The 16,049-nt window shown below is 40.4% G+C and overlaps 1 protein-coding gene across 3 annotated transcripts in view; it reads right to left on the bottom strand.

The window, feature by feature from the left end:
• TNR (tenascin R) overlaps positions 1 to 16,049 on the bottom strand; it is a 492,944-nt gene that overhangs the window by 100,124 nt on the left and 376,771 nt on the right. For all 3 annotated transcript variants that reach the window (XM_077278440.1, XM_077278441.1, XM_077278442.1), the window contains 2 exons: positions 10,101 to 10,190; positions 6,392 to 6,655 (listed from right to left, as the gene is read on the bottom strand). In XM_077278440.1, coding sequence (XP_077134555.1) covers positions 6,392 to 6,655; positions 10,101 to 10,190 — 354 coding nt within the window. The remainder of the gene's footprint in view (positions 1 to 6,391; positions 6,656 to 10,100; positions 10,191 to 16,049) is intronic.

A 16,049-nucleotide genomic window follows, 5' to 3' on the forward strand; every position in this document is an offset into this window, starting at 1 on the left:
GATTGCCCACATCATAATTTCGCTCCGCAGGTGAAAACTTCCTAGAGAAAAAGGCGCAAGGTCTCATAACAGAGCAACCAGGGCCTCTCTGCGACAAAACGGCCCCTGCTCCAATCTCTGAAGCATCCACCTCAACCTGAAAGGGAAGCGAGACATCAGGCTGGCACAAAACAGGCGCCGAAGTAAACCGACGTTTCAACTCCTGGAAAGCCTCCACGGCAGCAGGAGCCCAATTAACCACATCGGAGCCCTTCTTGGTCATATCCGTCAAAGGTTTCACAATGCTAGAAAAGTTAGCGATAAAACGACGGTAGAAGTTAGCGAAACCCAAGAACTTCTGAAGACTCTTAACTGACGAGGGCTGAGTCCAATCAAGAATAGCTCGGACCTTGACTGGGTCCATCTCCACAGCAGAAGGGGAAAAAATGAACCCCAAAAAGGGAACCTTCTGTACACCAAAAAGACACTTTGAGCCCTTGACAAACAAAGAATTTTCACGCAAAATTTTAAAGACCATCCTGACCTGCTCCACATGCGAGTCCCAATTATCAGAAAAAAACAGAATATCATCCAGATAAACGATCAAAAATTTATCCAGATAGTTCCGGAAAATGTCATGCATAAAGGACTGAAAAACTGAAGGGGCATTAGAGAGCCCAAAAGGCATCACCAAGTACTCAAAATGACCTTCGGGCGTATTGAATGCGGTTTTCCATTCATCCCCTTGCTTAATGCGCACAAGGTTGTACGCACCACGAAGGTCTATCTTGGTAAACCACTTGGCACCTTTAATCCGGGCAAACAAGTCAGACAACAGCGGCAAAGGATACTGAAATTTGACAGTGATCTTATTTAAAAGCCGATAGTCAATACAAGGCCTCAAAGATCCGTCCTTTTTAGCCACAAAAAAGAATCCCGCACCAAGAGGGGAAGAAGACGGACGGACGTGTCCTTTCTCCAGAGACTCCTTGATATATGAACGCATAGCAGTATGTTCAGGTATCGACAGATTAAACAGTCTTCCCTTAGGAAATCTACTGCCTGGAATCAAATCTATTGCACAGTCACATTCCCTATGAGGAGGCAATGCACTGGACCTGGACTCGCTAAAGACATCCTGATAATCAGACAAATACTCCGGAACTTCCGAAGGCGTAGAAGAAGCAATAGACACAGGCAGGGAATCCTCATGAATACCACGACAGCCCCAACTAGACACTGACATAGCCTTCCAGTCAAGGACTGGATTATGGGTCTGTAACCATGGCAGCCCCAAAACAACCAAATCATGCATTTTATGTAGAACGAGAAAACGTATCACCTCGCGGTGTTCAGGAGTCATGCACATGGTAACCTGTGTCCAATACTGCGGTTTATTTTCTGCTAATGGCGTAGCATCAATACCCCTAAGAGGGATAGGATTTTCTAATGGTTCAAGAATAAAACCACAGCGCTTAGCAAATGAGAGATCCATAAGACTCAGGGCAGCACCTGAATCTACAAACGCCATGACAGGATAAGATGACAGTGAGCAAATCAAAGTTACAGACAGAATAAACTTAGGATGCAAATTACCAACGGTGACAGGACTAACAACCTTAGATATACGTTTAGAGCATGCTGAGATAACATGTGTAGAATCACCACAGTAGTAGCACAAGCCATTCCGGCGTCTATGAATTTTCCTCTCATTTCTAGTCAAGATTCTATCACATTGCATCAAATCAGGTGTCCGTTCAGACAACACCATGAGGGAATTAGCGGTTTTTCTATCACATTGCATCACATCAGGTGTCTGTTCAGACAACAACATGAGGGAATTTGCGGTTTTGCGCTCCCGCAACCGCCGGTCAATTTGAATAGCCAGGGACATGGTATCATTCAGACCTGTGGGAATGGGAAAACCCACCATAACATTCTTAATGGCCTCAGAAAGGCCATTTCTAAAATTAGCGGCCAGTGCACACTCGTTCCAATGTGTCAGCACGGACCATTTCCGAAATTTTTGGCAATACACCTCAGCCTCGTCCTGGCCCTGAGACATAGCCAGCAAGGCTTTCTCTGCCTGAATCTCAAGATTGGGTTCCTCATAAAGTAAACCGAGCGCCAGAAAAAACGCATCAATATCAGCCAATGCCGGATCTCCTGGCGCCAACGAAAAAGCCCAATCTTGAGGGTCACCCCGTAAGAATGAAATAACAATTTTTACTTGTTGAGCAGAGTCTCCAGACGAATAAGGTTTCAGGGACAAAAACAATTTACAATTATTCCTGAAATTCCTAAACTTAAATCGGTCTCCTGAAAACAGTTCAGGAATCGGAATCTTGGGTTCAGACCTAGGATTTCTGGTAACATAATCTTGTATACCCTGCACACGAGCGGCAAGCTGGTCCACACTTGTAATCAAGGTCTGGACATTCATGTCTGCAGCAAGCTTAAGCCACTCTGAGGTAAAGGGGAAAAGAAAAAAAAAAAAAATGAGAGAGGGGAAAAAAAACCTCAAAATTTTCTTTCTTATAATCCCACTTCTGCAATGCATTAAACATTTAATACTGGCCTGGCATACTGTTATGACCCCAGTGGACAGGGTCTCAGAGGAACGTGTAAGTCTGCGAGATTCAAAAATCCAGCTCATAGGGCTGTGGTAACTGGGTTGACCAAATAGCTACTCCTAACGCCAACACTAGAAGTAGCCGGGGATCATGCCTACTGATCGCTAGATGACTCGCGCCAGCCGGAGAATCTAACTACCCCTAGGAGAAGAAAACAAAGACCTCTCTTGCCTCCAGAGAAAGGGACCCCAAAGCAAGATACAAGCCCCCCACAAATAATAACGGTGAGGTAAGAGGAAATGACAAACACAGAAATGAACCAGGTTCAGCAAAGAGAGGCCAGCTTACTAATAGCAGAATATAGCAAGATAACTTATCTGGTCAACAAAAACCCTATAAAAATCCACGCTGGAGATTCAAGAACCCCCGAACCGTCTAACGGTCCGGGGGGAGAACACCAGCCCCCTAGAGCTTCAGCAAAGGTCAGGATACAGATTGGAACAAGCTGGACAAAAATACCAAACAAAACAAAAGCAAAAAGCAAAGAAGCAGACTTAGCTTGAAATACAGGAACCAGGATCATAGGACAAGAGCACAACAGATTAGCTCTGATTTCAACGATGCCAGGCATTGAACTGAAGGTCCAGGGAGCTTATATAGCAACGCCCCTGAACTAACGGCCCAGGAGAGGATATAGGAAAAGACAGAAGCTCCAGAGTCAAATCACTAATGACCACTAGAGGGAGCAAAAAGCAAAATCACAACAGTGACCAGACATTATGTGCATCAGAACCCCAAGGAAACAGGGAAAAGGAATGCATATAACAATAATCAAATTTTATTAATATATGAATAAAAACATAATAAAATTGATGCCTTATGTCAAACTAAAGGCACAGCAACTGACTGGCAGCCATACCAAGGTTTACATAGAACGTTGATGCTAGACTACGTGGTTCTTTTGTGGTTTTATAGTCACATGCACATTTAGATAAGTGTCAAAATTTGGGTATATAAAAATATTGAGTAAGTGTAATAATGTGAGCACATGAGACTAGAGAAACAAGAACTATACCGTACGTCCATGCAGGAATGCATTCACATCCATATAAATGTAAACAAGTACTCATTAAAAAAGTGCATCAGTGCATGTGTAAACAAGTGTTATTGCAGTTCCGTGGCCCCGGAAGAAGAATCGGCAAAACGCGCGTTGGGGTGGGTTACACAGCAATTTCTGACCTGCAGCTCACGTACAGGCTACTGTTCTTGCACTTGACTTTGGTTGGTTGAATTTGGAAACTACTATTAAGCAATATGCTTTATACTATAGGATTGTGTGCATTCCTCATGTGAGGCTGGCTGTTTTTTACCAGCAGTAACACTTGTTTACACATGCACTGATGAACTTTTTTCATACTTGTACTACATTTACGTGGATATGAATGCATTCCTGTATGGACATAGGGTATAGTTCTCGTTTCTCTAGTCTCATGTACTCACATTATCACACATGGTCAATATCTTTATATAGCCAAATTTTAACTCTTCTACATTATAAATGTGCATGTGACTATAGAACCACAAAAGAACATTTTATTATGTTTTTATTCAGGTATTAATAAAATGTGATTATTATTATTATTATATGTACTGTATTCCCTGTTCCTTGTTTCCTTGGGGTTCTGATGCACATATTGTTATACTGAGTGCGACTTAGTGTTTAGGTTGTCTATGGACTAATATGTATGCCAAATACCTGACATTGCAGTAAGACATCATTTGAGAAATAAGGGTCACACCTGTCGGGAGGTGATGTGTTCGGGCCAAGCAAAAAACTGGAGATAGGTAAGTAGTAGGACTGCTCTTGCCCTCACTTGCTATAAAAATGATTCATTCTCTGGTTCCTAGGGGACTATAAAGTCAATAAGATTGGAGGAAAAAGTGAGTGATCTGTGCTGCTGGTTTCATATTCACAATAAAGGTCCAATAGAAATTATCAGAGTTTCTATGCAGTTTTTATGTCAATGCGTTTCACAAATAACAAAATTCTTCTTTCGACGTTGTGTGAGTCCTGAAGAAGAATTTTGTTAACTGCGAAACGCTTTGAGAATAAAAACCACATAGACATTCTGATGCTCCATATTGGACCTTTAGTGTGGTTAAGAAACTAGCAGTGGAGATAACCCATTTTTTTTACTATTTGAATACCACATTGGACCCTCCAACCTGTTGATTATGCAGCAGCTGGAACATTTGTATTCCAAAGCTTAGCCTCGTGTCCTGGTTCACACAACTCCACAAGGTGAGTAGTATCACTTTCTCACTATAACAACAGTTTATAAAATAAAACCCCAATGCATTTGATTTGTCCCCCCAGACTGTCTAATAAGGTAGGAGGGTAAGAAGACTTAAGGAACTGTCATCCAAGATAAAGAGGCCTCAATTTTATGAATACATGTAATACAACAGTTTTCCTGTAGTGGACATTATACAGCAGGACCGACCAGTGTAACTGTTTAACCGACACTGGGGAGAGATAAACACTTACAAGAAAGCAACAACATCTCTATGTGTCTCTCTACTTCTGTCTCTTTCTGCAGCTACCATCTCCCCCTTTCCCTCTTCCTAGACTTGGAAGAATGTAACCTGATCTCTCAGTGAGCTGAAAATCCATCTCACCTGTCAAGATGGATTTTATCAATATTTCAGGGTGACTGATAAGTTTAGGAGGAAAGAAGAACAAATAACTGACAAGTAAATAAAGAAGGAAATATTATTTCTCTTGTTGAACATTTTCCATTTTTTTTTAAATATTAGTTTGTATTATTAATTTGTACAAAGTTTGTTGTAATGACAGTCACCATTTTGGGCTATTTCTTGACTACGCGATTAGAATGGGGGATGTTTTGCCAACCCTCCATTCTTCTAGGGCCAATACCCAAGAGACTCATCGCAGCCGCATGGTCTGCCTCGAGGTTACATAGACCCTTGATGCAGGAAAGGACATATCATTGGTGCAACCTGTGTGACCAAACAGGGGTCCAAGAGGTAAGGGGGCCCATTTCCACCAAAGCTGGTGCATTATGATGAGTTTTTGGGCTGGAATGGGTCCATATATTGTTTTTACACAGGGGCCCTTTTCTGTCCGTGTCAGCCAGTGCCTTGATGATATCAAAATTCTCATTTCTACTGTGGTCACTCTGTATTAAATATCTCTTTCTATATAATTCTGATTTATTCTAACGTTGCAAAACATAAAACATGTAATTCCCCCATTACAAACTCTTTGGAACAATGCGGAATATAGATTTGGTTTTTTTGCATGCGTCACTTTAAATCTCATGAGTCTCAATGATTTGGGCCACAATAGAACAGCCATTTAGAGTTTATTTAATAAATGGGAGACAAAAAAAAAAGGTTTGAAAGAGTGGAGAGCGGAGTCTGCCTACATTAGCATATATAATTTGCGTATTGTCTGGGAACGCCAGAAACAATTTAAGTCTAAAACATTGTTTTCTCTCGGACAAGGAATAATTAATTAATAGATTTGCCGCAATGCGAGTCCGATCATTGTCAGCATAATGAATAGGCTTCTATAAATAATTTGCTTTACTTATTTTATTGTTACAAATATGCCGTGATCTTTAAGTAGAATTTATGACCTAATTTGTTTAGCGGAGATGTAGCCGTAAAACAAATCACTGAGGCTGTAACCAGGTGGACTGTGGGAGTAGGTTTACGGTTATAATTGTATACAGGGGGAATGATAAAACCATATTATAGGGGGATATAAAACACATTTATTTGCAGAGTAAAAAGACAGAAGTACCAATGGATACCTGTGTAGGCATCCACCGTAGTTTCTCGGCTCTGCTGTCGCCCTCTTTCCGCGATGATGGTAATAGTATATTCGGTTCCTGGATCGAGGTCTGTAAGGTCATATTGAGAGATTTCAGGAGGAACGGTGATTTCTGAAGCCATCCCAGATGAGGGTGTGAAAGAAATTCGGTAATGGTCTATTGGACCCTGAGCTTTGGCCCAGACAAGTGAGATAGTCTTGTCTGTTGAGCCGGTGACCATTAGATCATTTGGGCTGTCCAAATCTAGAACAGAAAAACATAGAAGTGAAAACTTCTCGTATTTGAAAACATTTAGGTAATAAAAGGACACAGAAATGTATAGAAGAACTTGTAAGATGGAGAATACTGAGCAACTTGATGTCCCTATCTAGACACCTTCGAAATGTATAGACATCTATCAAATTATTCAATACGTGACACTGGTAAATTATCAATATTTTTAGACATTTTGTTAAATTTAAGAGGCTTTGACTTTGAGAAATTTCCAAGTAAAATGTAAAAAAAAGTTCCCAGTTACACTCCAGTCTGCTGTCTAATCAGATACTTGGCTGAAGGGTAAGTCTATGTTCTACAAGTAGACAATTGAGGAAGAACCTACCTACAACCAAACCACAAATGATCATACTGTGAATATTTTGATGCATAGAAGTCAAACCATCTTTTTCATCAGGTATGACTATTTTTCGCTATTACTTCCTTACCTACAAACATCTTGAAGCTCTTGTAGACATTTGGGTCACTTGTTTCCATACTTACACAACTCGCCTAATGATGCATTAAGTTATCCAAAGTTTTACACAATAAACCATGATAATTATCAATATTTTCATGACATTTTGGTAAAATTAAGAGGCTCTTGCTCTAAGAAATACCAGAGATGCTTAATGTTAGCGTTAACTGTATGAGTTCCCAGGTAAATATAACAAACCAATGCGCTGCCTAACACCAAACCCTTCTATGACCATGACACTAATGCTTGGTGTCTCTTCAGAAAGGAAGAGGACTAGAACTCTAGTGCCACCTATTGGAAGTAGCAATCCTAACAGTCAATGTCGACCCTTTAACGAGCCTTGTCACATGACTTAGGATAAACAACATTTTAACTATTTTTCCTCTGCACAGTTATATTTTCACCACCTTCGGCTCAAGTAGCTGGAGTAGACACTATTTAAACAGGTTTTAAAGTAGTATAAGAGTTCATCTTAATGGACCCAGGGTGTAATAAAAAATAAATCCTTTATTCACCTCCTAAACTAATTCCACTCCTTTAGGGGGAAACTGTTCGGATGAAATGTCAGGGATGTAGTTGATCAGCTGCCGCTGGCTGTTGATGCCAGTTTACAGTGGATGGTGCAGTATGGAGTGAGGAGGAGCAGTGCTAGTCTGAGAGGCGAATCATAGTTTTTTTTTAATTTACATCCACATGGCACATTAAGATGAACCTTCATAGTAGCGAAGAGTGCCTTTAAGTAAATAGGACTGACTGTATAGTTCCTGACACAGGTGTGCGGTCAGGAGCACATGATGCAGGGAATGCTTATGATTTTTAAGGTTTGTGGAGGTAACATAGGTTTGCATCCTGACCGATCATAAATTGATGTAAGACATCACTTTTATAAGATAGGAATAACCCTTTAACTGTTCATGAATATTATAAAATGAAGACTGTGTTGATGCTACTATATAACTGGCTATATATTTATTGGCCGAAAAAATAAATAAAATGATTATTGAGTCAGCTTGAGGCACCAGTATACCTCACGCCTTTCTGCCATCCTCACTTTCCACTATATTACAAAACCATCATGAATTATGGTTCAAAGCGCAGTAATTCAGCCTCATGAGTGTTTCACGAAACATCATCCATCCCTTAAGGCAAATGTTATCAAATTGATATAATTTGTTGATGTTGAGTTGTGTCTTGGGGCAAGGTTACTGTGTTAAGTCAAGGCTGCCAACATCGGGAGTCACATCTGGCACGCCAGCGAATGATAAATAAAACTGTTTCATAACATTCAAGTAAATCTTTTAACAATTTAACAAAAAAAATAATAAATTTGAAGTGCCGGCAGTCAGTAGCTTTAGTGGAGATTTCACTGGAGTCTGATGCTTTAAACTTCCAATGACAGGTCTCACATTAGAAGCTCTGATTGAATCTGCTGTGAGAATTAAGTGGACGTAAGGGAGACAGACAGACTTACAGCTTTATATATTTTAATGAGGCTTCAGCTTGATCACAAACACAAACAATGACATCTCTGGGTTTCGCTTGCTCGCTAAGCTTTAGCTCAGGGACTTGTATTGCAAAATCGAGGCAGCTAATTTACACACAACTGGTGTTTTCTACCATTGTACAATGCACACACTTACGGATTCAGGTACTTGTAACATATTCGAGGACACTGATGCGATTGCATCTATAACACTCTTCATACTCCATAGACTGTTCATTAATTGGCCATTGTTCGGAGGTAAATTACAGGGTTTTACCTGTTGTAATACAGTGGTAGAACTCTGATGAGGCAGTGACCCAGCAAAGTTCAAAGCAAAACGTCTCTTTAATGTTCAACTCAAAAAACACAGCACACGATATCCTCCGGATCACAGCCGGGCACATATCCTCTGGATTACAGTAACTAAACACACCAGTCCACCTCTGACTAGCTGCTGTAAACAACTGCACCTCAATGTTAATGTCTCTTTACTCACAGCAATACACCATACACGATATCCTCCGGATCGCAGCCGGGAACCATATCCTCTAGATTACAGTCACTAAACACGCCAGCCCACCTCTGACCTATTGCCGTTGGTGACTGCACCGCTATATTAATGGCTCTTCACTCACAGCAATTCAGAGTACACAATATCATGTAGGTAGCAGCCAGTAATCATAACCTCCAGTTTTCAGTCACTAAACACCCCAGTCCACCTCCTGAGACCAGTTGCGACTGCACCGCTATGTACACTGTGGGGTGCCAGACTTTTCAGCTGCCTTGGCTGTTTGGCTCTGCTGGCCTGTGTTGTCTCACACAGGTGGAGCACTGCAGAGCCTTCTGCTCTGTACTCCTCCAAACACCAGACTGACACTGACTCGGAACCTGCCAAGAGTGTGCAAAGCAGTCATCAAAGCAAAAGGTGACTACTTTGAAGAAGCTAGAATATAAGACATATTTTCAGTTGTTTCACACTTTTTTGTTAAGTATATAATTCCACATGTGTTAATTCATAGTTTTGATGCCTTCAGTGTGAATGTACAATTTTCATAGTCATGAAAATACAGAAAAATCTTTAAATGAGAAGGTGTGTCCAAACTTTTGGTCTGTACTGTATATATACACATACATACATACATACATATACACACGCAGACACAGTATACCAGAATGGTGTCATGATGAGGGACATATACACCAGGATATTTTGGGCAGGGTTTATGAAAACCCACCCCTTCTTCAATTGTTTCTGCAAACTTGAGAAAGTTCTGGTAAATTTTAATCAGTTGTAACTTTGCAGGACTGTATTCTACTTTTACCGTTTTTTCCAGCATTTCATAAATCTCAATGACTCAGGTGTTTTGTAGTTTTAAGCTCATGGATCAGCCATATGAATAGTACATTAGCTGCGATGATGTAGAATTAACAAACTGTCAAACACACGGCCACTTTTTATGCAATGGATCACTCACCAGTTCGGGCGTTCATTGTTGCCGGCGCGCTCTGGAGATTATCTCGGATGGCAGATATTCCAATTCCGTATTCTGTTCCCGGGATCAAATCTTGGAGAACAGAAGGACACAGAATGATTAGAAGGACAAGGGCTCATCTACTGCCCATCACAGCAAACGACTCCACGCGCCATCGTGCCTTCATGTGATGCTTTTGCCGTCAAATCTATCTCTCACAAACTGAACCTTTTACACATCTTAAACTCCTGTAATTCCTCTTATCATTCTTGTGGTGTCATGTTAAGAGCAGGATGCGAATTAATCAAGTTTTAATCAAATTTTTGTCAGCTCGGTTCTAAACTGATACGCTTTCAAGCGCCTAACATGAGAGCCGTGACACCCCGAGAAGAAGATATTAATACGTCTCCTTTTAAGATCCATGTCACTTAACTCATGATGCGGAGATGGATACATGCACTTTCCTGTACAAAGGCTGCAAAATCTTGAAAAATTGCATCTCTTTGATGTCGTGAAAGTGGCGTCTCAGGGCTCAATATTCTTTTTTGATGTACATAGATTTTTTTTCATAAGAAAATAATATTGCATCAAGCAATCTTGTGAAAAGAAAGGAGCAGACTTCCATCCAGTGTTTTATGAATATTTGCATGTGCTTAGTAGCCAGTGTCACACTTCAACAAGTCCGTAACGGTTTCTCAGTCACCAATCAAGGCAAACAGGAATTGGACAGAAATTGAATATTAACCTTTTATTTCCTCTACGATATGAGGCCCCGGAGGGTTATAGCAGCCAAATATCTCCCTTGAAAGCTGAATCCCGAGGATGTTGCCATCTATCTCTATAGTCTTCTTCATGTTTAGATTAAAGGGTTATACCCAAAGTTGTAAATTATCCCCAGTTTATGGTATAAGGGATATCTTACTCAACTCATTGTGCATGCAACTGTGGGAAAGAGCTGAGTGCAGTGCTACCATTCCCAGCAGTCCCATAGACAATGAATGCAGCGAAAGTCATGCTGGTGCACCTCTGCTCCATTCTGCAGAGACCGGTTCTCAGGTTCCAGGAACCTGGGTTTTTTTTGGATCGCTGAGAGTTCCAGTTGTCAGAATTCCTACAAGCAGAAAATGATTCCCTACTCAAAGGATAGGGGATCTTTTACTATCATGGGAATATATTTTAAGGATTGTCATTCACTTTGCTGACTTGAGGAAACCCTTCAGGTTTTGCGACAAATCTGCGCTGAAAAAACGCAGCAAAAATGTAACGTGTGTATACAGCCTTAAGGTTCCCATACACAGAGCACAGTTGCCTGAACTTGTTGACTTTGGCTGGACCAGGCAGGCCCAAGAGCCCTTTTATTGGATTGTTGGATGTCCCAGTGGTCAGATTCCCCTGCGAACAGTAAATGATTCCCTATTCTAAGGATAGGGCATAATTTACTGACATGAGAATGTCCCTTTTAGGTTTCCATACATGTTAAAGCACAGTTGCCTGAACCTGGCCGACTTTGGCTGGATCGGTCAACTATCTTATGTGTATAGGGGCTCCCAACTCAGCGCTAAGACATAATGTCAAGGGAAGGATCAGGCATGTTGAAGTTCAATATGTCAATCTTTTTGTTCTCAAGGAAAAAAAGCTGCTGCCAGGGTTCTCTGGCAGTCTTCGATATAACACATGTGCACACTCAGCTGAACTGAGCATCCATGGTCAAGAGAAATAGCTGTTTGCCAAGTGAATGTTCAGCCAACAGCGATTGAAGGTGAATGGAGATCTTTACTGTACATTATAATTCACTTGTTAGAGAAGCTGTTTGTGCTTCGGAGCGGTTCTTCTTAACAGGAAAAAGTATATTCTGACCATTGTTAATTATTTTTCACGGTATGGAACAGAGTAGCTGCAGGGGAAATACACAGATCATCAGGGGTTAAAGTGACCAGATCCATGGTGATTAGCTAATGGTTTGGCCAGCTACATAAGGAATAAACATATACACATATATATTATATACTGTAGACATACGAAATCTGAAAAACATGCTGTAGATAGATGGGATAAAATACAGTGATGTCATTTGATACAGTTTATGAATTATAGACAGTGATGTTAGGGAAGTTAATGAATTCCGTCACATTGATTTATATCCCTTGCATCTCCCTCCGTGCCCAGCAAAACTTTGCAAAATCTTTTGTAATGTGCAAAATGGATATATTTTTAGAAAGTTGAAATATCAAAAGTAGTTAAAAAACTGCTGAAAACAAATTAAAGTCCTGTTAGATTTTGAGATAAATCTTTTTGGCTGACAATCTGGGTGAGCTGCTTTGCGCCACAAGGTCATTAATCATACAAGAAGATGTTCGCAACGTGAGCCAATGTACTAGGTGCTGTAACGAGGAATCTGATCCTGGACCTTGATAAATGGTTTTCTCTCCAGTTCTGCTCAGGTCTCTCCGATGCGCTTTATACGCTGTATATTGCAATAAAGACAATTTATACTAACACCGACATTCCTTACAATACTGCACCATCAAAACCAGTCACGGTTGTCAGGAATACAATAACACATCATATAATCAGGCCGACACTTTCAGCTGCTTCTTAATATAGCATTCACTTAAAACGTGAACGTCGGCTATATCTTTTCCTAGGCAGGATCTGCAGCTGAAATGGAATATTTCTGTCTTAGAAACATCTAATTCACATAGAAACATCAAATTATGATTGGGAATAAATAGTTTAAAGCATAACCATGTCTACTTGTGATCAACAGCCATTGTCCTAGACCCATGAGGAGGATGGGTGATGGACTGGTGGCCCAATAGAGGACCTTCCAATTACCGTACCACAATAACATGCCCCATCCACAGCATGGTCAATAAATTCCTGTAGCTGGAAAATCCATCTGACCCTGAGCAGATCATTTGTTATTCAACTTTATTTCTATTAGGTATCGTTCCCAAAGAATTCAGAACACTTTTTAAATGTAGCCTTCAAAATAGTAGTGTGGTTAAATAAGTAAAATCCTTTGAAGCCCTCCACCATACATTTACGATCCGTCTTTTCCTGCCATTATCTGTTGGGTAGAGTCAGAGGGCCCCAATTCATAAGTGATTTGGCTAATCCTATGTAAAATATTATGCTTTGCCAACTGTTCCTTAATGTGTGTGGGCACCTTAACTTGGACTGTGATCTGTTCAAGACGAGGTGGACATTAAAACTCTCACTATCATTTATGAAAGCTTGGTGAGGTAGATGATAATCAACATAAAACTAGTCTCCCTTTCATCTTTCCATTGCGAGAAGACCAAGAATACTTGGGTCTGTCAGCAAATAAGATTTATTTTGTGGTGAAAGAAATAGATGCAAAAATAGATAGTTTGTACTAAAGAACCAAAAACTGGACATCTGAGATATATGGGGAGGATTTATGGGCTGGTTAGTCTAAATTTGAGATATTTAGAATGACCAGAAGACATTATGAAAAACACCAAAACAAAAAGATCCTTTAAGCCACATCTACAACTATAAGTAAAAAATGACAGAAGATCTTAAGAATCTCCAGCTGTTTTAAGAACAGGGTCTTGAAGACTGGCCAACTGCAGAAACTAGATCTCAACCGGTAATTAGTTTGGAATTGCCTGGACTGGAGAAGGTAAAAAAAATTGGAACCCATACACCTTAGATAGCTGTAAACTGAACACTAGTTTAGTTGACAGCTATTATTCTCAACTCCTCCATGTATATGAATTGGTAACAGTGCTTTAACAGGTTACTTTTTTTTTTTAATTTAAAGAAGCAATCCTCCTATCGAACTTTTTATCCTCTTAATATATTGCAATCATCATATTATATAGCACTGTGTACTTGCAATTGCTCATTTTGCCTTTCTACCCAGTTCATTCTTCTCTTTTTCTATGCTCTATGTAGAAAAAGGAATTCTCTTTTCCCCGCGTGAGTCATCCCCCTTTCCAACTCCTGACCCAGCAGCTCTCAACCCCCACACACCCCCGCCAGGGACTTTTGCAGTGACTCATGAGTCATGCATGGAAAAGAGACTTCCTGTTTCTACATAGCACTTAGAAGGATTCACCTAGTCTGTTTTTAATCACGTTATGTCATAGACCTAATGGAAAACAGAAGAATTAACTGGGTAAAAGGGCAAAATGAGCAATAGTAAGTACACAGTGATGTATAATATGATGATTGTAATATATTAAGAGGATAAAAATTTTGATGGGAGTTTTTAATTATTTATCAGTCTTTTCAGAGTTATGAACCTTTGTAATATACTTCATTATATTATCTTGCTCTCTCAAACGTCTTGCTGAAAGGACAGTTTACCTGCCTTGATCATGCCTTTAGAGTACTGTAGATGTTTTGAACTGCAGGTCAAGCAATTATCAATACCCCATTATGAGCTTCTGTTATCCCCTCCTCCATGTTCAGAAAGTGAGAGAGTTTTGTAAATAGTTTTTAAGCATGGGATAGGGGAGCAGAAAAGCGCACACTGGGGTATGGACATTTGCTGGACCTGCAGTTTAAAACAGCTACTTTAAGTGCATGAACAAAGCAGTTGAAACAGCACTTTCAGCACGGAGTTTGAGAGAAAGGGAAACAAGAAGTAAAGGACGTACTATCCTGTCCACGTGACCTGGGACTTAATTCTCATGGATGGGATAGTACGTCATAGGCGATCAGCTGTGCTCATGAGGGGAGCGCGGACGGGTGTCAGCCGATTATCACAGCTGACATCCGGCACTGTGTCAGGAGCGGTCATGGACCACTCCCAGCCCATTAACCCCCGCCCCCAAAACACTGCGATCAAACATGATCGCAGCGTTCCGGTGGCATAGGGAAGCATCGTGCAGGGAGGGGGCTCCCTGTGCGCTTCCCTGAGACCCTCAGAACAACGCAATGTGATTGCGTTGTTCCGTGGGTCTCCTCCCTGCAGGCCCCGGATCCAAGATTGCCACGGGGGTCCTTCTGGGTCCTACAGGGAGGTGGATTGCGAGCACCTGCTGAGAGCAGGCGCCGGCAAGCCTCCAGCACTGCATGTCAGATCGCTGATCTGACACAGTGCTATGCAAAGTGTCAGATCAGGGATCTGACACTATACAGTGATGTCCCACCCTGGGACAAAGTAAAAAAGTTAAAAAATAATTACACTGTGTAAAAATATATATATATAAAAAACCTAAATAATCATAAAAATATTATTCCAATAAATACATTTCTTTATGTAAATGAAAAAAAACTATAAAAGTACATATATTTAGTATCACCGCGTCCGTAACGACCCAACCTAAAAACTGTCCCACTAGTTAACCCCTTCAGTGAACACCATAAAAAAAAAAACCTGAGGCAAAAAACATCATACCGCCGAACAAAAAGTGGAATAACACGCAATCAAAAAGACGGATATAAATAAACATGGCACCGCTGAAAACATCATCTTGTCCCGCAAAAAACGAGCAACCACACAGCGTCATCAGCGAAAAAAATAAAATAAGTTATAGCACTCAGAATAAAGCGATGCAAAAATAATATTTTTTTATATAAAGGAGTTTCTATTGTATAAAAGCGCCCAAACATAAAAAAGATATAAATGAGATATCGCTGTAATCGTACTGCCCCAAAGAATAAAACTGCCTTATTAATTTTACCAAACGCGGAATGGTATAAACGCCACCCCAAAAGAAATTCAGGAATTACTGTTTTTTGTTCATTCTGCCTCACAAAAACTGGAATAAAAAGCGATCAAAAAATGTCACCAATAAAAACGTCAACTTGTCCCGTAAAAAACAAGACCACACATGACTGTGGACCAAAATATGGAAAAATTATAGCTCTCAAAATGCAAAAGCTATTTGTTACAATAAAAAGTGTCTTTTAGTGTGTGACAGCTGCCAACAGAAAAACCCACTATAAAACCCCTCTATAAATAGTAAATCAAAC

Source organism: Ranitomeya variabilis, chromosome 8 (assembly GCF_051348905.1).
Source record: "Ranitomeya variabilis isolate aRanVar5 chromosome 8, aRanVar5.hap1, whole genome shotgun sequence".
In the NCBI taxonomy this organism is placed as follows: domain Eukaryota; kingdom Metazoa; phylum Chordata; class Amphibia; order Anura; family Dendrobatidae; genus Ranitomeya; species Ranitomeya variabilis.